This window comes from Rhodnius prolixus, unplaced genomic scaffold (genome assembly GCF_049639745.1).
Source record: "Rhodnius prolixus isolate KJV_2025 unplaced genomic scaffold, Rpr scaffold_6, whole genome shotgun sequence".
NCBI classification, from domain to species: Eukaryota; Metazoa; Arthropoda; class Insecta; order Hemiptera; family Reduviidae; genus Rhodnius; species Rhodnius prolixus.
This window is the reverse complement of record NW_027411634.1, coordinates 35,893,786-35,920,688: the sequence shown is the minus strand read 5'-3', so window position 1 is coordinate 35,920,688 and position 26,903 is coordinate 35,893,786. Positions and strand designations below refer to the sequence as shown.

The 26,903-nt window shown below is 35.2% G+C and overlaps 1 protein-coding gene across 9 annotated transcripts in view; it reads right to left on the bottom strand.

The window, feature by feature from the left end:
- Window positions 1–26,903, bottom strand: part of LOC141460039 (extracellular serine/threonine protein CG31145) — a 284,669-nt gene that overhangs the window by 42,790 nt on the left and 214,976 nt on the right. For all 9 annotated transcript variants that reach the window (XM_074139651.1, XM_074139656.1, XM_074139655.1 and 6 more), the window contains 2 exons: window positions 11,909–12,033; window positions 2,475–2,553 (listed from right to left, as the gene is read on the bottom strand). In XM_074139651.1, the coding sequence (XP_073995752.1) occupies window positions 2,475–2,553; window positions 11,909–12,033 (204 nt within the window). The remainder of the gene's footprint in view (window positions 1–2,474; window positions 2,554–11,908; window positions 12,034–26,903) is intronic.

Below are 26,903 nucleotides of genomic sequence, written 5' to 3'. Positions count from 1 at the left end.
CAAAGTTCCAAGGAAATTTAAATTTTTGCCGAATACGAGTATGTAGAACAATGAATGATCAAAGCCTGTCTAGATGGTTTAATAGTGATGATGGTTTAATAATGATGATCAATAATTATTAGAATTTAGTATGGATGGAAATCATCCAGCAGGATAGATGACATGGGATCATCCCCTCGCGGCCTTTCTCATCAATGTAATGATTTGAATAATGAATTCAACATTTGCATATAATACACTCGCACACACAGAGCGAAACATAGCTACACACTCCAGTTCAATCCAGAGAATGTTCTCTACAATTCTACTAGTTGTTCTTATTTAAAAAAAATAAACGCAAAGGCTTAGTTAGTTAATACTTAAATTACAGATCCCATAATAGGACATATGAACTGAAAGCTGAGGCTCACATTCCCATCAACATACCCGTCAGGATTATAAATTAAATTCTTCTATAACTGCGTTATATACAGCACAATAATAGTCAGCAGTTCTTCCTGGATATGTGACATCTAGATTGGACTTTAATTTCCCATTAAGCCTGTCAGTCAACCACTGGAGACATCAGTTAATATGAAAGTTAATTGACGTAGACGAAACTATTCACAAAAGGAAAATCCACAAAATAAATCATGGAACTTAGGGGAAAATAAAAATGGGTCCAGCTGTTTTCAAGAAAAGCGAACATTTTTGAGTGATTATAGAGGACGAGAATTAATTTTCCCCAAATAACAGAAGTGAAAGTGACAGAGCTAAAATGTATAATAATAATTATAATAACCAATAAAAAGTTTAAAGAAAACGAGAAGGAGAAATTTTCCAAGAAAATCTCCAGAAACGGAGACAATCATTTTGTCGATTAAAATAGTACTGCTTAACATCAGCTGACCAACTCCTGTAGGCAGGTAGATGAGAGATTACATGAAACAAGTAGGCAGCTGAAAACTATCTGAGAAGGGATTTAAAAAAAAGTAAAAATATTTCTCATAAAATTCCACCGAACAGCTAACATAGCTCTCTGTTCAAACCAGAACTCGAAGATATAACTGCGGTCGATGGCTGCAGGTAGGGAAGCTGTGTACAGTTCCTGGCAAGCATAGGGTGAAGAGATTGTTCTCCAATCTCTAATGGATCCCAAGGTTCCTGTTTGCTAAAAAATAGAAATCAAATTTTAAAGTCCGATCGACCAATTATTTTCCGTAAAGCTAAGAAAGTGTCCTCAAAAAAGCTGCAAGCTAAATGATGGGCAGCGATGAAAAAAATTAATTTTAAAGAACAGGACAATCGCATAACTATAACCTTTCCAAGAAGAGGAACTTATCTTTTTTCAGATTACTTACTGGTCATGACTTATCAGCAGAAACATCTCCTTCGAGTGGTAAGAGCATCGTTAATAATCAGAGCAATATAGCGGGATGACCAATTTTGCAAGATGCTAAAAGGCCAGTGATCTAGTTTCTGAGAACTTTACGAATTCTCATACCGAAGACGCTTTTATTACCAGAGCTCCGAAGGCATGATTTAATTTCAGTATTAAAAAAACCCTTGGCCTCTCTCAGCTGTCATACAACTATTTCTATGGAGCAAGCAGCTATTTCTTTGATGCTAAGCTTTGTGTGACGCAATTTTGTTTTTAAAAACTTTTCTTAAAAAAAAAGAAGGAATTCTGCTGACATTTTACAAATAAAAAACGTTTTTACGAGAATGAGATACATATAACAAACGCATTAGGGGTGAGTATTTACAATGGGCAGCGTTTGTCACAGAGAAGCCATTAAGCAACGTCAGCGAGTTAATATGGAAATGTAGCTTAGCTCTCTCTCTCTCTCTGGGTCTTTCTGTTTACACCAAAGCATCACCATCCTGGCTGATGACCACCGAGATCGACTGACTTACCAACACAATGGAGCACCATTGTAACAACCACATACCATCATCCCTTCCACAAACTCGCACATCACTCTTACATTTACTAACAAAAAAGATAATTTGGTCAAAGTGCTCTCACCAATTTTGGTAAATATTTATTTATTTTACTCGTGACCACTAAAACTTTGATTTAGATCTTGGTGAGTTGCAGAAAAAATGTCAGGATGACAAGAAAGTTCCTTTTTTTTCCCGAAGGATCTATATTTCGGGAGTTACAAAAAGCTTTGGGGAACCAGATACGCCTCAGTTTCAATTCTATTTACCTAGGATGATGAGGAAAGGAAAAAAGAGCCCGTAGAAGAGATTTAGGTTATGAATTTCTTAAAATAATGCCTCAATTGAATTATGGAAACGCATTAGAGAGAAAAGTTCAATGATATTAACTGTTAAATGTGAAACATATTTCAAAACATATCCTGATCTAACAATTTCTGTTCCTTTTTCACAAATAACATTAAAAAATAATAATAATAAAAAAAAAGACCCAATATAAATATTTGAAATGAAAACAAAATCAAATATAAAAATGATTTTATTTGACTGACCTCATAGGCTTAAAGAGGGCCTGGTCTTTATTTGCATAGTCAATGACCAGCTTGATCTGTGTGCCGCCTTCTTTCTGACCTGTACAAACAAAACGTTTTCCATCAATAAACATTTCCTCTGCAATGTGTACATTTCTATTCAATAAAATACCATTTGCTACTTACTATGCAATTTATATAACAAAAAAAAATTGTAATAAGAAGGTAATGCCCTACATTTTCAGACGATCTTTACCGTCCATCTCTCAATCAAAAGTAGAGAATGGATGAGATCGAATTCTTTTTACCAAAGCATAGGTACTAAGCCGATGAGATAGAACCAGGATGGAATTCTCAAAGAACCCACTTATGCAGATCTCTTAACAATTTATTTATAAATCCAATCAACAAAGCTTTGACAAAAATTGTCTTTAAAATGTAACTTTTAATTCGAGGTAAATTCATTACTTAATCCATGGAAGGAATTGGCGCAAACAGCAAGTAAATCGACCTTTTCAAGAACGATAAGTCAAGGACTACGTCCCTCTTTCTTTAGAAATGTATACGATTATTATTTTCAGTCATGCAGACAGTGAAGCATTTTACTACTATCAAAAAAGTCTTTTCAAACTGTAATAATAATAAAAAAAAGAAGCGTTTTGTAAGAACACTAATAATAGATGATAAGAGTTTAAGTCTAGAACACGCCTCGTTAAAAAATAGTAAGTAAAATCAGAAAGAAATAATTGTGACCTATTGTAAAAGTGATAGAAGTGTGAAATCAGTTCTTGTAATATTACATTTACTTCTACAATCGCTTTAATAATTCAGCAAATAAGTTCAAAACTTATTTGCTGAAGGTTAAGTAGATTAATCAATTCATGTAGGATCAACTTTACAATTTCAAATATAATTTAATACTGATTTAAAGCTATAAAAATTAAAATTGCAAAAAACAAAATTGCTAAGACAAATTTTAATTTAAAAATGAACCAAAATTATGTGACTGTTAATATCTACTTACAACTGTTTCCATTAGTGACCGTAGTAGGTAATTTTCGAGATTGATTAGTTGCAACTATCATATCCAAATGAATTGATATTGATAATTGATTTCATTTTTGGCAAAATTAATTACGGAAAAACATTTCATACTAACACAAGAAATTACACGTCATAGTGATTTGTTTGAATAATACATATAACTAACAGAAGGTTTCTCTTGGGTTACAAAACATGGATATCAAACATTTTTCCCGATATTTATAAGCTATTGCTAACCTAAAACATTAAAATAATAATCGTACATGTCTATTGAATTTAAGAATATATTACATTTATATTGTTATTTTATTTGTTTGAATAATGTAAAAATAAAAACTTATAACTTTGGTTCTAAGAGAGAATCCTCAGAATCCCATTTAGGTATAAAGAACTCTCTTAAGGACTAAGGATCTTGATATCTTTCAATCGGCTAGATACTGTACATTTTTAAGATTAAATTTTAGGATTAATGCTTGGTATGCTTTTCTTTTTTCTTTTACACTAACAGCTACATTCCACAGAAGCATCTAACTACAACTTATGTCGGTTCTCAAGCATATTAGTATCAAATTAAATTTACCCGCAATAAAAATCCTCATATAAAGAAGCCACTATAATTAAACACTATCTAATTGTAAGGTCCCAGAGGATTATTTATCACTTGTAAATCTTAAGTATCCAATTTACACACACTACGGGAGCACTCAGATCCCAAGGGTAAAAGATCAGTTCCAGAAATATTTACTAATGTACAGCAAGATAAACTCAAGCATTTCACCTAGTTTTGTTATTATTAGCCTCAAAACCAGAGCTTTTTCAGTAACATGTTCAACGTTTAAGAACCATGTTTCTTCTTATGAACGCCCTCCTCTACGTACCCGAAAATGAATCCACAGCAAAATAAATAAAATTAATTAGCTTTGAATAAAAGGAATTTTCAGATTACTTTCTTACAGACTTCGTAACACAGCTAAAATTGTACAAACTTATATTTGTAGCAATAAAATTCAACAATACTAGGGGAATAAAGGGAGATGGGTAGTTTTAATGCTATAATACTAGAGTTTCAATTCAACAAGTCAAAGTATAAAGTCAAGTAGTATTAAACTGGACAGAAAATCACGGAACTGTCAATACAACAAACGAGGAAGTAAATATAGGCGGCAAATATAGATGGGTTGTTGGTTGTAGGAGGGGGGAGGGGATTTGTTGAATTTAGTTTGGTGATAAGTTTGGCCAGTTATTGTTTTGTCGGGGGGGATGATATTGTGTCCAAGGAGCCTGGGATTTGCACAGAGAAATATAACGGACCTCGGTCAACAACAGATGTTAAAGTAAAGTAGTAAAACAAAGTTTCACTGTGAGAGCCACTGGAACAAGGCACAAACTGTACAAGCTTAAGTGAAACAGAACGATCTGGACGGACGGCCAATGTTAACTTTGATAGACATTATACAAGGAACAAGAGAGAGGTCACATTACTAACTGGTTACTTCAAAAACACACACTGCTACAAGGTTCTGAGTATTTTAATACTGGCAATATCGGGCTGTCAGGAATTGCAAATTCAATATAAAATTAAATTAAACTCGCATCTTGTTTTCGACAAAACGTTTTTAAACAATGTCGAGTGTAATCCCTACTACTAAATGCCTTAATAAATTATTCTAAGTATAAAATACCTGCACAGGTTATTTGCCCCAATTATTTGTACAGCTTACTTGTGCGTTAAATGACACTAAAATGCAAGGTAGTATTTTTAAAATTCCAGGAATTTAAGTTGCTGAATAAATCATCAGTTCAAAGGTACAGATTTCAAGTCCCCTTAAAAGCTACGGTAACCGAGGCTATATGGCTAGGGATAGATGGTAAAAAAGGTCATGGGGTGGAGGTAATGTTGTAGGGATAAACATCCAATCCATACACAAACTACATGAGCAATTGCAAGCTTTGGCATTAGTGTGTTCGTATATGTTATACTTCACTGGTCATTGTAGATTGAGGAAACATTTAGCATAACATTAGCTGGCAGAGGATAAGATGGAACTGCACAGGATGAAGCTTTGGTGTGACTTAGATTAGGCACTTTGGAGAAGAAAAATCCACAACCCCTCACTACTAGATTCCTACGTCTAATTAAACAGATAGGAGAGAAGAGGGTGCTCTCTAACTAGTCGGTGACCTACTGGGGTCTTAGTTACATAGGCTTTCCGACCAATCTCCGAATCTTTTATCGTTGTCTAGCTTAACGCTAAAATGCCAATGCTATTTACTCATATAAAGCATACCTTCGGTTTTAAAAGTACCCATTATACCCATATAAATTCAATTAATATAATTTTAAACAATCTAGAAAAGGAAAGTAACGTTCAAGCTAAAGATATAGCACTGTATGTGATAGTTTCATGCACTGGATGTACTTTAAAGGCACTAAAGGTGCATTAATTTTACATTAGGTACCATTATCATTATTGAAAAGTTATATATACAACCCTCCAGAATCTTAAGCGCATTTATGTACATACATTCCCATCGTATGCATATAACACTCCACTCTGGCAGTATTATGTAGGGCAGAAGAATGGAGCATTAACATTATTACAAAATCTAATAAAATATTCGCCCTATTGGCTGCGCTAGAGTTCTAGCAAGCTATAGTTATTGTCTGGAGCTAACATTAAATTGTAATATCATAAACATGGTATTTTTTATGGAATTTCATTTTGATAATGTTAAGTACACAGTTGTAGACGATGGTACAATGCAACAACAGGGCGTCTTCTAGCGGTGTGCAGCAAGGCGCTAAGACAACAGCACTCAAAATTTAAAATGTTCACTCTTATTTTAGAGTGAAAAAAATATATATATTTGCTTTTATCCATTTATCTATTAATTGTACACAGTTATGTTAACGTAAATTGTTTTAATTAAAAACAAATATATGAATATTTTAAATGCTAATAAAGGTCTAATAATTTGAAATAATAATAATAACTAATAAAGGGTTGAAATCTAGACTTAGAGGGGATAGCTATTTCCCGTAGACACTTTCCCGCGGGGAAAAAGTATATGTAGAAAATAAAAATTCTTATCCATAAAGAAAAGAAGAGAATTGCAGAGAAAGATGGTGTGAATATACTCGCCAGATTTCTTAAAACTAACTTCATGTTAATTTGTGACCTTTCTAGGTGTGTAAGGGTCGATTCTTTTGATTTATTTATGTTCTCCCCTATCTCTCTCTTCTTACCTCCTGACAGAACTGTTCCGTAAGAAGGAACAAACACAGACAGAGAGAGAGAGAGAGAGAGAGAGAGAAAGAAGGAGAGAACAAACATTTAATTATGTCTTACTATAGTCATACAGAAAACCTGGCCGGACTAAGGAAGAAACAAAACAATTTCGAATGCTATTTTTCATTACTAAGGCTTTTGCTGGTAATTGAGGGACTTCACAATTGTTAAAGGAATTCGTGAGATGAGTTCCCAACTAAACCCAAGTACATATAAAAAGTTTTCAGTTGAATTTCTTGTTTCTTTTATATAACCTCTTTCTCTAGTTGCCGCTCATTTTTTTTTCCTTCTTCCTCTTCCTATTCTGTCTGTGTGCGCTTGCCTAGGTCTCTTATTTTAGCTCAAGAAAATGATTTCTTATTGTACTTTACTTTTCCATTATGTATTTATAGTTTCCAAGAAAAGCGTTTACAAAGCGAGGAACAAAGAAAAAACTTAACTTGCAAGTGTTTTGTAATTTAGATTCTTTTTTAGTAAAAACTGAAAATATTAGTTAATTTTATAATTTTTAAGCAAAAAAGAAGCATTCAGTTTTCTTTCTAATAAACATCCGTTGATTTCGGAAAAGTGGTTTTCAGAAAATGATGTGCATCTCCGACTTATTGCAGATTTCATTCGTAAATGGGGGCGGTCTTCTTCTGAAACGAAAAAGGTTTTTATTAAGCCAAAATAGGTTATTTCCTCTTAAAGGACCTCCTCATTACAAACCGCAGTTTTCCCACCAATCTTTTTTTTAGCCTAACATCTTCTCGAGCAAACTACCGCAAACCAGCAACAGAACGTAAGAGATAGTTTTCCTCTCCTTCTTCGTAATCTGTACAAGAACAGAATAGAAAAAAAAAATTTCCTCCTTATCCAACAAGGGCCTTTGCTGACGGGGTGACACAACTCTTCTATAAAGGCTCCAACAAGTTTTGCGAAAAGCTACATTTAAATCCATTAGGTCATCCATTTAACTGGGATGAAAAGTGGGCCACTTCAGGTGAACAGTGAGAATAATTGATAACACACCGCTGAACAGTGCTCGTCGACAGGAAAGCAGCTTCGCTAATAAAAATCTGTTCGCTCTTGCATCAGCGGGTAAGAATATAAAATTTACCAGGGCAGCGGGGCTCTTCACCATAGCTGTAAGAACGTGACAATGGTCAAGTACCAACTCTTCTGCTCACAGTAGAGGCGGAGTGAGCCGTGACCACTGACGACTATAAATACCAGAGCTTTTCGGTGCCGGTTGAACTTTCAGAAGGAAAAGGAAATCCAGTGACCACAGCAAGTAGTTGCAACAGAGATAACTAGTTGGTCTTACAGCTGATAGTATCGCTTAGTAGTTCAACAAGTGTAAATAGTTTAACCAAGTTATTCCCTAAACATCACCAAACCATAAAACCAATTTAAGTGCCAATAACCAGTCAAAGCAAGGCAAATCAGGCCTGACCTTTAGAAAAGAGAAATTTTATATTTATAGTGCATTATGAGTTTATCTAAGATAAAAAAAACTATTGATTCTAACCTCTATTATAAATGATTTAGTGACTATTAAAAGAGTACCCTTCAACGGAAATGGCATGATACATGGAAAATGACACATCAGAGTATTCAAGAACTTCAACCAATTTATTTACAGAAGTAAGGGAAAGAATTTCGCAAATACTAAGGAACACGTAGAACGAAGAGGCTAATAAATAACGAAGGGAATTTTGAATCCTCGTCGACACCACGGTGTGAGAAAAAAGCATGGGAGACAAAGCATGAAATTAGGAACTCCGTAACATTGTAATGATATGGTTAATCGCGGACATTTATTGTGTGGATACTTAGGGCGTATATGTATGCAAAAGTATACTATCTTTACATTATGTCTGTGATGTTAACAATACCTTCTTATAATATAATGAAAGAATAAATATGTTTTTTTTTTTTAACATTGAAAGTGCGAGAAGGGGTTTCCAAACGTGCCAACATTATAACGGTTACAAGTCTAGCACACAATGTCATTGTTCCCTCGGAAAATATATTTATTACATAATATTATATAACGTACACCGAAGTACATTATGTTTATCTTAGCTGTTCTTCATAAAATCCTAACGGAAATGATACATTAAAGTCTAAAGAAATCGGGTAAAGTGGTTCTCGGAAAAAAAGGAGGAAAAGTAAGAAAACCTATTGGGAAATTCGTACTTACGGTCACGCTATTTTTAGGTCATTAGAAGTAAGAAAAATCGTTTATCTTTAACAAGTAAATTAATATAAAAGAAAAATTACTAATTAAAATTAATGGAAAAAGAAGTAATAATGAACAGGAATTTTCGATGAAATAATTAATAAAATTCCCAATTGACAATAAAACCATTGTTTTATGTACTAAACAAAATAAAAATGTACCAATTGTGCCAAAAGAATAATAAAGCCAGCTGGTTGAAACTGTTACACGCCAACAACTGCAGATGAAATAAAATCGTTAGATTCACTGGTATTTCTTAAATCATTTATATTTATTCTTTACAATAAATTTTAGTAAAACTTTTTCGCTGAAATTAATAAATGAAATGAATAAACTTTGTGTGTACATTTTAAAGAAACGAATCTGGAACGAACACACACGAATTTCTCTTACCACTTCTAGACTTTAAAAAATTCTTTGATCTTTAAAACATCAATCAACTTAAGCTTCATTGCACTTTAACCACTCTAATAACAGTTTTGAGAGTAATGCTGCTGGGCTAAAATATATAGAACTGAGAATGTTTGTCCTGAGCTGTAAAGTTAACAGTCTACATAAAGTCACGGCGGTTTGGAAAGGTTTGTTTAGAAGTAAGTGTATTAACCAGTACGGACGAACTAAGCGTTTTATATTTGGACCAGTATTATCGTAAGATGGCTACAAAGTTTGGAAGTACTATTAGGTGAGCCAGATATAGTCGCCACCATAGTAGACTGGTACGGTTAAAGGAGCCTTATACAGATCTATAGAGCATATAGGATAAAGGACAAGCCCCGACTGGGGGATATGCAGGAAGCCGTTAAATCGCAGAGATGAAGAACGCTGGCATGAGACAGAACTAGGTGGAGAGCTGTATTGGCTGAGACTTGGGCCAATCACGGACCGTTATAGCCTTTTTTGAAACTGTTTTTTTTTTAAATTGGAATTTAAAAACGTATTTAATCATCCCAAATAATATATGTACAAGGCAGCGTACCGGATATTTTATACTGTAATGGTAAGAAAGAAGCTTCCGGCTCTCCCAGAAATAAAGTTAATCTAATTTTCTTTGGAAACTACTCCAAGTAAATGCAGTTTCCATTTAGTAAAGTAGTACTATTGGAGGAACTAGGATCGCAAACTTACAGTCGGGTTCTCCGCTGGTGGATCAATCAAAATATAGAGATTAAGTTTCCTGCTATTTTTCATGAGAACAGCTTGGGATGGTCGCAATCAATACTTTCTTCATCTAGTTACCGAGTATTTCACAGCTATACCTAGGCAGTATAAATACATTTAAATGAAGGTTCTATATGTTACAATACAAAAAAGATGAGTAAAACAAATATCTACAATTCAACCATCGCTATGAGGTAGGGAATGAGAGCGGTATTTAATTTCCGCAGATATTACCAGGAAGTAAGCCGCATACTATTGATCCGAACAAAACTGATACAACCATTTAGTGATTTTAGCAGCGTTTTCACACTAAAGCTAGATTTCATTTTAATGCTGGTAATGCCATACCTTTTTATTTTATTAATTAACTAACATATTTAATCTGTTAAATTGAAAATTCATTTTATATAATAAAATGCATGGATATTTACTGTATTTAACGTTGTGGTTTGGTGGGATTATTCTGTTCAACTGACTCCCGGTCAGTAAATAAATTCTATTTTAAAACCTGCTGCAAGCAGAAAATTGTTCTTCAGAAATGAACCATTAACTGGAAATTCCAGCGAACAGATAGCGAAATAGACAGCTTATGTTGGGAGCCCCTACGGGCCAATAACTGATTAACTTGCTATAACGGCCTGTTACGAATCAAACATTATCCGGAAACGATGAGAGCTCTACGCGACCAGATATGATTGGAGGGGGTCGCTGTGTAAGACTATCGTTGTCTAGTTAGTGTGAATTCTCTGACTATTGCAGATACAAACAGCATGGCTTTTATATTCAGCGTATCCACGGATGGGTGCCTGAGTGTAGGATCCATGTCTTATTTGGAAAAACCAATATTTTAGCAAAAATGGTATAGAGTTGGAAGTAAGAAGGTGAAATGTTACTCTTCGAACGGACTAAGTGCCCAACCTTCCAGCTACTTAACTATGTTGTTTTCATAAGATAAATAACTCCTACAAGTGGTATTTAAGTTAGATAAACGTCAATAGTAGTTTTAATTTGAAATTTATGTGAATTACATCCTTATTTGTTCTTAAATATGCCTCTAAAACGTTTTACTTCTCTAGAACTCAAACCTCAAGAAAAAATCTCTTTGGAGAAGCCTTCATGAACTATCTGGTAGTTAATAATTTTTTGTTTTGTTTATCCTTTTATTGAGATTGTACCCAAAGGGCACAATAAGTAAATGAGATAAATGTATGTATACAGCAACGTGGCAGACGTGAATGACGGTCATCCAGTGATGGTCCAGTCCAGTTGGTCACGGGGCCAACGGCGCCTCAGCCGTCTTCGTGGATTGGAGGATAGCGTGGTTGAAGACAAGTTTGTAGCTAAAGGGTTGGGATGAAATGAGAGTTTTTGATGAAAATTTTTATATCGGATTTTGGTAAGTTCGGAGATGAGTGGAATTTGGAGATCTGTATGTATTGTGTGGTTTCTAACATAGAATGGAGCATCTACTATGCGGCGGAGTATTTTGGATTGGAGTGTTTGCAGTTAATAATTTAAACTTAAGATTTTAATATTGTTGAGACCTCCTCTCTAATATTTGCATAAGAGGTAATGACCTCAATTAACCATTAAGAATGATTCCTGGCTCTTGGAAGAAGCCCGAAAGACTGTAGTCCTGGACGTAGCAAGATCATTAACGAATGCCCAACATGTATTAACTACCCGCAAGAAAATGTAAAAAAATAATTCTAACAAAAATAATAAAACTTGCAACTTACAGACATGTACAATCTTGGCAGTTGCCATTTCCTGCAGGATAGCTGGAACGAGAGGGTCGTTCTCTTTGTACAGTTCATGTTTGGAAATCCCTAAATGGAACCTCTCCAACAGAGTCAGGTTTTTTCTGGAAAAAAAAAATAAAATAAAAAATTAGGGGTTGTGAACAAAAAATCTGAGGTAAGGTGACATCATAACTAAGTTGTCGCATAAAATTACCAGTTATCCCTAAGTTATCCCAATTACCAGGGAAATGGATCCCTAAGTTTGGGTTACAACAATGGTAACCAAAACCAAATATTATGTCTGATCTACAATATACATTTCAAACTACAATTAGCATATCAAAGTGCTAACACTCTAAAAGAACTCTGCTGGAAGTGAGTATATATTTTCTGAACTCAATCGGAAAAACTGAATTTTCAGTGAAAATACGTAAAATTTGACATGATCATAATAAATACATCCTCTAGGCAATAATCAAAATAAAAACTAATGTCGCACTATCGATTCAATAAATTGACAATCGTTAGCTCAACGACCTGTAGATAATTCCAAATTACATAAATTTCCTACATGAGGCAGAATAATGTCTCACTCACATATAATTACGGTAAACATGTCAGTCATAACAGATGACAACTAGATCAAACATTACATTACACCTGGCTACTGATTATACCTGTCTAGAATATCTGAATTACATTTGGCCTCACTATTACACCTTTGCATGAGTTATGTAATAATGACGGATATATATTTGGGGGAAACGTATTTTGTAAGAACCAACCAATAAGATAACTCAGACGGAAAAGGTAGCCAAACGTTTTCCTCAATCCTGAGAAAGTATCCATTTCCTAAAAAAAATTACTTTGTCAAACTACAGAGACCTCATAAATTATTTTCAATATAATAATAAAAATAATAGTAGAAAATATAATACTCATTAATGGGTCCACCACATATCTGGATACAACTAAATTGGTTTAGCATAATGGGGACTGACCAGATGATAAGACACGTATTTCTTAATTTGCATTTCAATGGAGCAGTAATTCAAGAAGTTCATGCTACGGAGCAATGCTTCGGGAAGCACCTACCCACAAGTGCCAAAGAGTAGTAGCACTTGAAAGTTCAGACAATTCTCTTAGTATATAAAAGAAACTTATTTCCAAGGCAATTCAAAGAAAAGTCATTAGTAGACAATTCAGAGGGTTGTTAAAGAAAGTAAATCGTTTGTGAAAAACATGCATATATATTTTTTCTTCTTCTTATACCATCAAAGAGGAAATATTGTGATCGTATTTAGGTCAGTTAGAGGTCATTCAGTCAAAAACGAAGAATTTATGGCGGTGCAATATTCCAGTTTATCCTTTCAACAAAATACATTCAGATCAAATCATTTATGAACGAAGATTCTAAATGGGTTGACTAGAATGAATACACCACATAGGGTCCATAATGATACCCGATGATAGAGCACCTTCTCCAGTCCTGTCTGACTGGAAGTATAGTGAGAGACTCTTGGACATTAGCGTAGGTCATTCATCTTTGAATAGAGCGGAAACCATACTAATGGCCAGCCCTTTTGCACTGACACGGTTTCCATACGGTTTCTTTTTCTTCTGGGCCAAGTGATCAACCTTCTAGTCACTCTTATACCCCCGAACAATCGGGCACCCAGACGAAGAAGGCCTTATTCTAATTCTAGTTACTAAGTCAATCACCATTATTATACAGCCTCACACCAGCCTTAAGCAAACCTCAAATCTAACTGCCTGAAAGGACGGCGGCCTTGGCCAACCTGGAATAATTCCTCGCTTTATGATCTCGACAGCACACAGATCTACGACTGAAAGACAGTAGTTAGCTCATCGAGGCTTTCTGAAAAGTCAAACCTTTTTCAGCCCAATACAATCTCACTCTCTCTTCTGTTCTTGAAGAACATTATTTTTGATATGAGCACTAACATATAACAAAAAAAAAATTTTGTTTCTTGTGCAAGGCCAAGAAGTTTCCTTATATAATACAATATATACATAATTATTGTATATATTTTAGACTAAAGATGAAGATGTGGCTTGGTTCTACTTCCAACAAAAATGGAAATGGAGATCAAGTTTTTCAAATTAATTTTCTTTATTAATTAAAAAACTTGAACTGTTATTTGGGTTGAATAACAAGAGAGAGGGATTTTCTGGTGAGTTTGAGAGTTTAGCTTACTCACACGCTCGACAGGCAACACGTACGAGAGAGAGGCAAAGAGAGATGGCATTATTGGGGAGAAAGCAGCATTATAGGCAAGGTGGCAGGACTTGTATGAACAAAGTTTGAAGTGGGCAAATTCAGAATATTTCTTGTGTTATATTCATAACAGTTCCCTGCTGCTTGGTCTCCCTTCTGCAACCAGAATAACGACACCCACACATACATACACACACCAGAATAACACTACTGGGAGTACAGGGCTGCCACTCCCCCCAAAGCTGTGGAATACTTTCTGGATTTATTAGTAAAAACCAAGAGAAAGACGAGATGGAAAAGCGGCGGATGTAAAGCACACCGCGCTCCTCCTCTCAGGATGTGGACCCACACAAGAAGTAGAAGACTGAAGAGTGAAAACTGAAGCCGAGGTTTTTAATATTAATAACACTTTAGAAAACTTGTTACTTGTTCTCTGCTACCACTACACTCTCGCCGAGAAAAGTGTTTCCTGGTGCGTCGCCATTTTCAGCTTCTTCCCTCCAAAAAAACAACTACACTAACCAAAACTTGGCCTTCTTTGGGCCATACAATATGTACTTAATTTTCCTCTCTTTATCACGACATGGCTGGAGAACTGCTTCAATTAAAAAATTAAAGTATCTGTTGTGAATACCAAAATGACTGACTCTTTCACTACAATGATCGACTTACACAATATTAATCAGCAATATTAATTAGATACTGTAACTACATAATAAAACGAAACAATTATCACATTTCCATAGTGCTGCGCAACCATTTCCACCCATGGAATAGTTCTTCCAGGAAGCCCAACATTGAAAACATATTTTCCTCTAACAAGATATTACTAATCGAAACAATTAACCTATCAAAATATTAAGCTAACTTTGGCTAGGATTTAATTGAAGCCAGAACTAAATAAATGCAGCCTACTAGAAAAATTAACCAAGAAGCAATAACACTGGAAGGCCAAAACTTTTCAAGTAATTACAAAGTTTAAGGTACCCAGTTATGACCAACAGAAACTAAGTCAACATAAAAAAAATAAAAGCTTGAACATTTGCTGAACAATTGCAGTATGTTTTGCACTTTTTTAAGCGTTAATCAAGGAAGCTGTAAGTTAATTTATAAAACGTTGGGATTCTATTTAAAGGAGACGAAGTTCTGCTAAATATTTTGAGGAAGACATTTGGTTGGGAGAAAGAAACCTATAGAGATTAAGATTAAGATCCAAAGTGGAATTATACTGACAATATAATGAGCAATAAGGGGATGGTAAAACAGGAAAGGCTAAGATGGTAGGGACTCCTGGGGAAGGAGTTAATGCTGCTGAAGAAGGTAAAATATATTATTAAAAACTCAAAATTACTTTTAGCCAACTTATAATAGCTGAAAATGTTATTAAAATAAATAAAGTCTTATAATTGCCATTATCGCATATAATACCAACTCACAGGAGAGTTTATTAGTTGCAATTTTGTTTTGTTTTACAAACTTAAGTGACAAAAAGTTATCCTTTTACACACATACTTGAGTAGTAAAAAGTTTATTTAGGAATATATTAGGTAACCAAAAAAGCTAGGCTTCTCTGAGATAGGGTTCCCCATAAAATTGTGAACTTGCAAGTTGGCCATTACATTAGCGAACTTTTTTAAAAAAGTTTTAGTAATTCCGGTATGAAATTATAGAAAGTGTACTTAGTACAAATTCACAAGAGGTGTAAACATTAGACAACCTTACCACTGCGACTCTCTACACCTAATGTGTTAGTTATTAAATGAATAAATCTTTAAAGTTTGTTGTTAATAATAATTCATTTATTTTTTCCATAACTTTATCTCGGACATATTTATTTTGAATTTAAGAATTTACAAATGTTTTTTTTTTTTTTTGATGATGATACAAATAATATTTGCATTAATAAATACTGCTTAGGTTAAGCTGTGATGGATACTTTGGATCAGTTTTAGCCAGCAGAAAGTATTAATTTCGTACAAATCAACAATAATTGATCCTTTTTGCTGTACTAGTGCTGTTGGAAATATTGTTTTATTTTGTAGCGGAAAATGCGCTAGAATTCTTTTTAGGTTTTCGTTGGAAAATATATTCAATTGACTTTTCTTTTTTTGTTTTTACTAATTAGTATTTATTTATTATTTATTACAAAACCAGAACAATTTCTCTCTATACTTCCCTTAAATATGTACAGGAAAACTCTATCCTTCCCAAGTAAAATAAAATGGAAAACCGAAAGCTAACTGAATATATATACACATGTATATATCATTTTCAATTTGTTCATATCCTGGGAATTATTCAAGGAAAATCGGAAATAGAATTTTTAATTAATCTCTTAATGGAATTCTGTTTTTTGGCCAGTTAAGTCTACATTAAATGTTATCTTTAATATTTACTATTTAAAATTGTTTTCCTCAGTAATTCGCACTGCTTAGCACCAGAGGGAAAATGTTTTCTCTCTCTAAAATAAATAAATAAATAAATAGTAGTTAATAATAGATATTGAGAAAAAAGTAAACTTTTCAAGAGATTATAAGGGAAAGACGGAGGGGATTAGCTCAGTGTTTTGCGTATAGATTCAGCTGCTGGCCCTTAGATATTCTCTTCCTAAACAGCTTCTTACCGCTCACAGTCCCTAGAGGGCCGGCAGTGCACTTGAAAAACTTCGAGAGCACCAATGGACCTTAGATGCTGACCTGTCTTAAATTAAAAAAGTAAAACTGAGAGGCCTTACAACCGGCTTATTATTAATATAAATCGATTTTAACGCTGTATTAGATAATCTCATATTTCCTATCGCTACATAAAAAGGAAGTTATGAGATCTTTTTTTTTTTTTTTTTATCTTTTATTTGAAATTTACACCTGCACTCGTACAGTACAATAAGTAAATATGCTGGGCGAACAATAAAAATGGCGTGGCAATCATGAATGATGATCATCCAGTGATGACCATCATTAGTTTACCAGTTGGTCACGGGGCCAACGGCGCCTCAGCCGTCTTTGGGGGTTGGAGGGAAGTGTGGTTGAGAATGGGTTTGCAGCTAAAGGATTAGGGTGAAATGATAGTTTTTGGTGGAATGTGTTGTAGCGGGTTTTGGCAAGTTCTGGTATAAATGGAATGTTGAGGTCTGTGTATATGGAGTGGTTACTGACATAAAAGGGAGCGTTTACAATGCGGCGGAGTATTTTAGATTGGAGTGTTTGTAATCTGTTGATGTTAGATCGTTTAGCTGTCCCGTAAAGTTCAAGTCCGTAAGTCCATATTAGAGCAAGAAGGGAAGTGTACAGTCGACGCTTGTTCTGTAATGTTAGTTTTGAGCGTTTGTCCAGTAGTCTAGCAAGGAGTTTGTATCGTTTGTGTAATTCAGCCCGTTTAAGTCTCGTATGAGGGTTCCAAGTTAGTCTTTTGTCTAGGTACAGTCCAAGGTACCGCACATGGTCGGCTGGTGGGATAGGAGTGTTATATAAGAAGACAGGTCCAAGAGTTGTTCGTTTGAGTGTGAAGACTATGTGTTTGGATTTGTTTGGGTTGATTTTTATTCGCCATTTTTGTAGCCAGGGTTCTAGTGAGTGAAGGTGAGATTGTAGAGAGCGGATAGCGAAGACAGGATCAGTATGTGTGGAGAGAATGGCAGTGTCGTCAGCGAAGGTGTATATGGAGGTGTTGGGATTTGAAGGTAAGTCGGCTGTAAAGATTGTGTAGAGAAGAGGAGCTAAGACGCTACCTTGTGGTACACCAGCAAGGACAGGAAAAATAGATGATCGAGAAGAGCCTTGAGTTACTAGGAAGAATCGGTCGGAGAGATAGGATTTGAGTATGTGCTTGGTAGAATACCCTTAAGCTTCCATAGCAAACCCTTGTGCCATACTCGGTCAAAGGCCTGTGAGACATCCAAGAATGAGATCTTGCAAAATTTTCTATACTTAGTTAATTTTAACCCGAAAAAAGTTTTGTGAGTGAAAAAATTGCTCAAAAAATATTTTTTTACTTAAATCTAAATTTAATCTTTAATTTTTAATTGTAAAAGATTAGAGTAATAGCAGCCAGGTAAGACAAGGTGATTTACGTACTCTGAGGTGTAAGGATAATCTTGTAAGACAGATTACCCACCTGTACACCCATCATGTGTGAGTGTATGTATAACAGGAAGATAGGCACTCAGTTTGATTAGGCTAACAGTGCCTAACATACATACATACACACAGTCTATAGCTGCAGGCTTTACTAGAAATTTATAGTTATGTTAGCTCATTGTGAATTACCTATCTAAATAAACCTCTTTCCCGACTATAAGACCTCCTCCACTAAACCATTACTAAAGCATTAAATGAGCTGTTACACATTCAAACTAACAACTAGTTTTTAATACGCAAGGTCATAACGTTAAATTGTAACATGTTTACAGAAAATGATTAGAGAAGGATTACGGGATTTTAATTTCGGCTATAAGGATGGCAGGAATATGGAGTAATGATCCATCCATTAGCTGTAGTTTTATGTAAATAGTTGTATATAGTAGAGGGATGAATGAGTGAAGCGAATGTATTTATAAGTAAGAATGGAGAGTGACTGATATTCTAGTGATAAGCACCTAGACGATGCTGGCTGTATGGCGAAAGCCAATGCCCCCCCCCCCAAAAAAAGTTTATAATTTACTTAATTACTGCTTTCAAAAATAGATGAGAAACGAATGTATCAGATGGAAAAATAGAGTCGCCCTGATCTAGAGAAAATGGAAGGGAAGCACCAAGCTCTTTGGAGTAGTAGTAGCCTTACCTAAATAACGCAGGATTTGAAGGAATTCTGGCATTTCCAGAGAGCCTGCGTGGTTACTAGGTGATGGTGAAGAATATGCCTTCTTTTGAAAGTGCTTTTGTGCTTAACTGCCGGCTCCAAATTTTCTATCTTAAACTTCTAGAGAACCGGAGTATTTCTTAATCACCAGAAGTGGTCTCACATGGCAACAGTGGAGGTCTCATTACAAAAAAAGTGGCAGACAGGACTAAAATAGATAAGTATTATAAGGTGCTGAGCGATTTGGAGGCTAAGATTGATTCTTATCATTTTTACTTTTGTAATACTGGGTGAGTACCATTTCCGGGGCCATAGCAATGAGTTCTGTTTAGAGTATCCCGGCACACATTCAGTCCATCATATAATTTTTCTATAACACATAGATAAATGTGTTATAATAATGATATAATTTATAACACATAAATGTAGATTTACATGGGAGTCATTAAATCCGACTTGTTGGAAACAATACATGCATTAAACCCATGTGTAGTAGGTGACCGAACTCTTCAGAATCAACCCACTCAGAAAGAAGTGGCTTTGTCAAACAGCGTCCCTATTACTAACTTGAACAAAGTTCTATAGAATATCGAATTAAAAGTTTCAGCATCACATTTTATTATTTTATAGTCCAACACTATTACAGTGGATTTCAAGGCCAATAATATATATATAGCTGTGTATTGCTAGCAACTTTGCTTAGAAACTTTTCTCTTTACTTTAACGTTAAGTTGAACAATTATTAAGTTTTGGAAGGAACGCACAACTTGGAAACATGACTTTCAACTCAGCACTGTGCTATCAAAATATAATAAATTTTTTAAAAGATATAAATGGAGGTAATAAAATTTTCATCGCCCTGAGACTACACCCTCTACTTTGAGCCAGTAAGCTGCAATAGTTATTTATTGTAGAGTTTTCAATCAAGTCCACTTTTTGTCTACACGTGCTTAGCGGAAGAAGGGTCGTCTTTCTTCATCATGGTCTGTAAGATATTTCTGTGAATATCGGTGACTGTATCCGTCTTATCACGCATGTTTATCCCTGACCGGGTTCGGACTTACTACATCATGAATCACTTTGGTATAACAGAGAATTCGACTTCACTTATGTTTCTGTCTCACACTACATTTGGTGACTAAGTAAAGGAGGTTACAGGGTCGGTATTGATGGTTACATAACCATCTTCACTCAGTCACCAAGTGTGACCAAATAAGATGGGAAGATAAGTGAAGTCTCTAAATCAAACTGATTAATCTATCTCCTCCAACTATAGATGAAAGTCCCAATATGCGTGATACAACGGATAGAATCAACGATATTATCCAGCTCTGAGAAACCCTAACCACATTTTCGAAATATTTTTGTGAATAGAAATTGGTGAAGAAATATTGTAATAAAACAGATTACTTTAATACCGTCATGGTGTGGGTACAAGCTTCGCGCTAGTCAGGACATAAGAATGCAAAAAAGTACAATAGGGTAAGTAATGGTAAATGTACCAAAATGAATCATCACAGTCAGGGTGGGCGCTGGCAATGCCATTATCTTCAGGAAGTTCATTCACAGACACGTTTCCAGAAATAAAGAAAAACTTGGTTAGGCTGTGTGCACTGGAATATAATAATTCGGCAGCAGACTAGAAAATGAAGCAAGGGTTTTCCTATGGGTGAACTCTACTGGAAGGGCTGCTAGACTGTGGTCTGGCTGGGACTCCCGTTACTTTATTTAAGTACTCAGTGATAGAAAATATTAACAAAAGGAAAAATGAGGGAAACAACCAGGAATATATAAAGAAAAACGAAACTTACGTAACAATTACTTATAGACTAAATAAAAACTTTTGTTTGTCACTGAGGGCGAGTTCTCTCGACCCAGCATGGAAATGCCATGTCTTTTTGTAGGTTTTATCCACGTGGTCACCTTTTAGATCAATCCACATTATTCCAGGTCTTTCTAATGGAAGAAGTACCGGAAGAGCAATTCTGGAATGTGTGCTACAGCTGCTACCACCTCTAAATTGGGGACTCAACCATTTTTCTAGCTACCAATTTCTTCAGAATTGAGAGAACAAGGGTGGAAGTACATGGGTTTCAAATTTGGGAAATTTTCGAGTACATATTTTAGACTATATAATTAATATTACTTAAGACTCGTCAGTATTTGAAGTCATGGGCGCCCCGAGTTTTTTTTTTTCCATCAGTATACTGCCAATCTCCACCTGACAGTATGATACTGTCAGAGCTACAAGTGCCAGGATACGAACCCAGGATTACCTAGGACTATTCTTAGAATATATTCCACGTAGAGATCCCCTCGAGAACGGCAAGCTACTGAAATCTGCACTATAGCAATAATTCTTCTCCTAGAAGGGAAAGAATAAGTATAAAACTACCTACTTGAGAAGAGGAACAATATAAAACTAGAAGTAAGGTGTAATCGATGTCCACAAACAGCTGCTGTTCACTTCCAATTAGACCAAGCAGTTCAATGGCCGATCTGCCCAAACTAGTATGAAATTTATAAAACTTATAAAAAGAGTATGAGAACTTTATGGTGACCAATGGCCTCCAGCAGAAAACTGGACAGCAATATCCGTTAGCTACTTCCTTTTCAATAGTTTAAATGGTTTATCAGGAAAAGTTTTCTTTTTTTTGGGGGGGGAAATTGGTCCTCATGCTGTCTAAACTGATCGTGAGAGGTTATTCGCTCAACTTAAATGTAATCCATACTTCCTTTTTACTTGTCGTAAGAGGATAGAAAGCGATCCTGCAGATTATCTATTTTTGAAAATGCTTGTTTTGAAGGAAGTAATAACAAATTAGTGTTTAGTATCGCTGATAGTTTAAAATTTTGTTATTTCCGTAAGATGCTCCCAGGGGGGGCCTCGCTTACAATTAAGTTTGCTTTTCTTGCAACCTAATACTCGTACACGCAACAAATATCTCAGCCACCATTTATCAGTACCTCCGTTATGAACAAATTTGGACAGGTTGCCCCAAAAGCGCCAAACTGGTATGTAGGACTGGTCAGCATGTAGGACTGACTGGTCTTCTACACCGATTTTAAAGGGTTTTGCCCTAAAGGCAATCATGACTCCAGTAGGCAATTTAAAATTGCAACCTCCATGAGAGGGCAATTAGCCTATTATCCCACAGCAAGGTCTCCCCCTACTCCTGGCTTCTTCTAGCTACGTCTTACTGTGTCCTTCTCCTTCAGTACTATGAAACCTAAAAAGTATGTGGACGTCCAGGACAGAGGAAACTCAATTCTCAACATTTCGGTGGAAACTCTATTTCTACCAATTAGCTCGAAACTCATTGCTTATACTCTTATACTAAGAGAAGCTACTAAGTATGTTTTTAGCGGATAAGATTCGTTTGAGCTTTAAGTACCTATAATACTAGTTTAAGAAGCTAAGTAAAAATAAGACAACCTAAAATAAGAAAGAGAAGAAACTTTTCTACAAAACTTACAATACTCTATATTGTGACCGTGTTATAAGCTCCGTATGTATATATACTAGCACGTATAGTGTGAGTCTTGCGGTGCTTTGGGTTATGTAAAAAGTTGTGGAGAGGAGGAAATCGTTTTAGTCCTGGGCATATCTGATCTCTATGTCTGTATTATATTATATCTGATATAGTCTCATATATGTTTGTATATATACACCCAAATAGAAAGAGATTCTAGTAAATAGAGAAGTAAAGTTATTTTGTGTGTTTGTATCGTCTACATGCTCAATCAACCCCGCAACTCAAACCACACACCGGAAGCAAAGCTGTATGTTAGTTGTTTGTTCGTGCATGTATACTCGTATGTGTTTGTTTGTTTGTTGAAGGTTTTTAGTTGTGGCGGAGTTTCTTAGAAGAATGAAGAAGAGAGAGAAATGCGCCTTGGGACCTAAAATGGGGGGGGAAAATCGGAAAAGTAACTTTCTTTATATGAACTGGCCCTTTCCGGTCAGGGCGAACGAGATCGACCGACATCTATACAAAACTTTATATATAACCAAAGTGAAAAATCTTTTATTAACTTTCAACTTTTTGATGCCTTTTAGCAACTGACAAGGACCAGGGAGAATGAAAGGGAAAGGGATATAAAGACAATAAAGGACTTCTTTTTTGTTGTTTTGTTCTCTTTATATTCATAAATATCTCTTGTTTCTAGTGTTTTAAGAATCAGATTGTGGAACTCTTCGCTTTAGTGACCTCAGAGTACAAAAAAAAGTTAACCACCGTTTCTCAGAAAAGAAAGAGTTCAAATTTGATGTGCTTTTATTTTTGTAAAAAAAGAAGAAGTTTTATTCAAAATCTTATTTTATATTTTGATTTAAATTCGTTCGCTAAATTATCATTTTAAAGGAAGCTTCACTAAAGCGAGAGGTTAAAAGAAGTTTATCTAACATAAAATTTAAGATTAACCCTGGCACAGCTTATTAAGATAACATAGTAGGCTACACTATACAAATGCAAGTAAAAATACAACCAGCTGGTTAAGTAGCATGGAATAGAGAGGATGGTCAATTTTAATATTTAGATCGTATTTTAGAACCAGAAGTAGACCCAGAAAGACATAAAATGGATGTTATATGGGAATGAAACTTGGCTGGGCAGACTGGACTGGGAAGCCAGGACACCAAATGACAGAAGCTCTTACTCTCCGCCTGATACCCATAAAGGAGCTCAGAAGAAGTATAAGAATTTTAACATTATTCAAATTTTAGTTTAATAAAATTAAAGGCAGCTGAACATTTAGCTTCAAATTTATGTAAAAACTACTAAATAATTTCCTCTATGTGAAAGCATTTCTAGTACTTATCTAGTAATTGGAACTGTCGTGTGTTGGTACAAGTAGAGGATGTTTGTTTGTCCATCCACCAACATATATACCTGAAATGTAATATATATGGTACATGAGTGAACGTGAAACCTCGAAGTGAGGTTATAATTGGATACATTCTTGCAGTTTTGTTGATGTTGTGTTTGTGTTATATACTATGGACGGTAGAGTTTGCTGCTAATGTTGTTACTGTTGGTAACGTTAGCCGATGACTGCTACCGCAATACCATTTCTGGCAGTGACTTACTAAGAAGAAGAAGAAAAAGATTATATTTCCTTAACTTCACACAATAAAGCACGTACTTACTACTGGCAGGTCTCGGGCTAACTGTACCAGACAGTATAGCAAACTAGGTAATGTGTTTTCTTAGCCAATTCTTAGCTTTTGCAGTGAGGGTTCCCCAAAGGTGATCTGTCTAGTACTTGATCGGGCCGAGTAGTTTTATATATCTATGTGAGGGAAGGAAGGAAGGTGAGTTCGTCTTTTTTTTCTTTTTGTCTGTTTGTTTGAAAATCGAACTACTAAAAGTAAAAATACAACACCCTAGGGTGCGATAAAAACAATCACACAATTTCTGTTTTGTGCCCTAGCAGTTCTGCAGTCCTGATGGAAGTCCACCATAACCACCCCTTAGTAGATTTGCAATTATATTGGAATTGTTACGGTTTCTCTAACACTTTGTGCTTATTATTTTATTTTTTTTTTGCAAATTTTAAGTTTTCACCTGAAATATCCGTTTTATTGTTTATTAACTTAGACTAGCCTGCGAGTTACTGTGTCAGGAGAACAGGAAACTGTCTCTCTCTGGAAGACTAAGTGAGTTATTAGGATGTTGCACGCTGAAATAAGAGATCATATAGCAAAGAAGAATTGGAGGTAAAACCCTTGTGTAAAGTGGAGAATGATTGGAGGTAAGAGAGAATTGAGACATTCAGGAAGATACAATAAGTATCTGCAGATCCTCCTGTCTGTCAAATAGGGAACAAGGACCCGCCCTGTGTTAAAAATGTAATTATTTTGCTGCTGCTTGTAATATAATATGTATGTATGTATTTTTTTTTTTTTTACTAGATAAAACACACAACTATAAAAATATACTTTATCATGGGACAGGAGAAAGTGTTAATGGGAAAAAGTCCACTTACAAAGAATCTAAGAGAAAACATTTCCACTGTTTTCTTTTAATTAGAATACAATTAATCAAAGGGAAATTCAAGGAATTAAGTAGAGGAACATCCCTAGAGAGAAGGTGTCGTCACGAGATCCTCTCAGCATATAATTTAAATCCTTTACTTATAAAACGGCAAAATAAGCAGTGTTTCCAATACCAACTCTTATTACAACGATCTATCGTCCCCTGAACAGTTTAAGTAACATTCTCAAGTAATGTTTGCAGCTCTCTCAAACACATAAGGGCATTTTTAAAAAGTTAATTAATTTCATTAATGTTTTAACAAAACCTGGAATAAGAGTAGAGCATACTTTAGGCGAAATTCGTAATTAAAAGTCAAGAAACTGTTCATAAAATAAATAATTAAAAACATCTTCAAACAACAACTTCTCGCTACAATTGCCATCATTTTCATGGAGCTCAGGTAGCAATAAAATGTACAGGGAAAATCTTCTTAAGCATCAAGTAATAAATGGAAATTAGGCTACTATACATCTATAGCTTAACGTACTCTGTCACAAGCTGCTCATTATGTTTGGCATTTAAGCATTCTTAGAATAAAGTTTTTAAACAGAAGCGACAGGAATTAACATACGTTACGGGATATCAAAAGGCTATTCAACTAACGATCTTAATGGGCTCAACAAATCCTCAATCTGGACATTCAGACTACGGCACAACTAAGCTTTTAACCATATCAAAAAAAATCCCTAAAATCCCAAATTTCCATATATCATATCCTGTTACACCAAATTTCATTCCAAAACATCCTAACAGAACCATTTGCTCCTAACTGTCCCTAAACTACTCCTTTCTTCACAAATCCTTCTCGAAGGCAAGACATCGAAGCACTCACTCGCGATCACCTAATCGAATATTTGAGAAAGCGCATCCTTCGAATGATGGAATTCACTTCAATCGATATCCTGTGTTAGTTAGCCGACTCAAGATAGTAAATCTTCGGATGAAGCTCACTAGAATCTATGAAGCCATCGTGTTTTGCAGAGCTCTACAGAGGAAGTTGTAAATTAGTGTTGATGTAATTATATATAAAATTGTTTAAAATATAAACGAAAAAAATCAAGTGGTCAGATTATGAACAAATTTGGGTTTACCAATTTTTTAAAGAAACATTTTATAATAGTAAAAAAGTATAGTAATGCATATTTTTTCTGGCAGGCTTTACATCCAACTGCTAAAAATTAGGTGTCCGTGAAAGGAGATGGAACTTACTTCACTATAAATTCCTTTTATTAACCATTACATAAAATCCTGATACACTAGCTAATAGTGCGGCAACCTTAAATAAGTGTGGATATCTGGTAGAAGCCCGTATTTCTTGAGGGTGTTAAAGTAAGTTTCATATTACGAAATATTAAAAAAGAAAAACTAAAAATTCAATTAATTTAGTTTTATAAGAAAGTTTAAAGGTTTTATTCTTGCAATTGGGGTTGGTGGTAAGTTGGAAAGCGAGAAGAAAATTGTGAGTTTTAAAAGTTTTCACATTTTCCTCAGGAGCTTAACATCTGTGGCGCACAAACTTGCGTTGCTGTAGCTGTCTCTCTCACTCCCACTGGACTGAACTGTAGGAAAATATTCCTTAATGTCGTCAAACTGCCGTCACACTTGGGGTCGTTATACAATTCTACTTCACAACCACTAAAATTCAATTCTATCCACAAAACGCTTGTTACCAAAACCTGGTAACTGTTCTGTGTGTTTTTAGTGGCGCGCAGAATGGAGTTGGGAAGTAGCGCAACAAGCCGGGAATTAGAGGGGGGTCACTGCTGTGGGGGGGAACGGCTACTGTCCACTTTTCAGTTTTAACTTCGGTGCCTTGTCGGCATTGAATGAAAAATCAATTAGGAAAACTGTAACGAGACCAGATGTGGGTGATCCCGCAAGCAATATTGTTCTTCTGCAAGCAGTGTTGCAGCAGAAA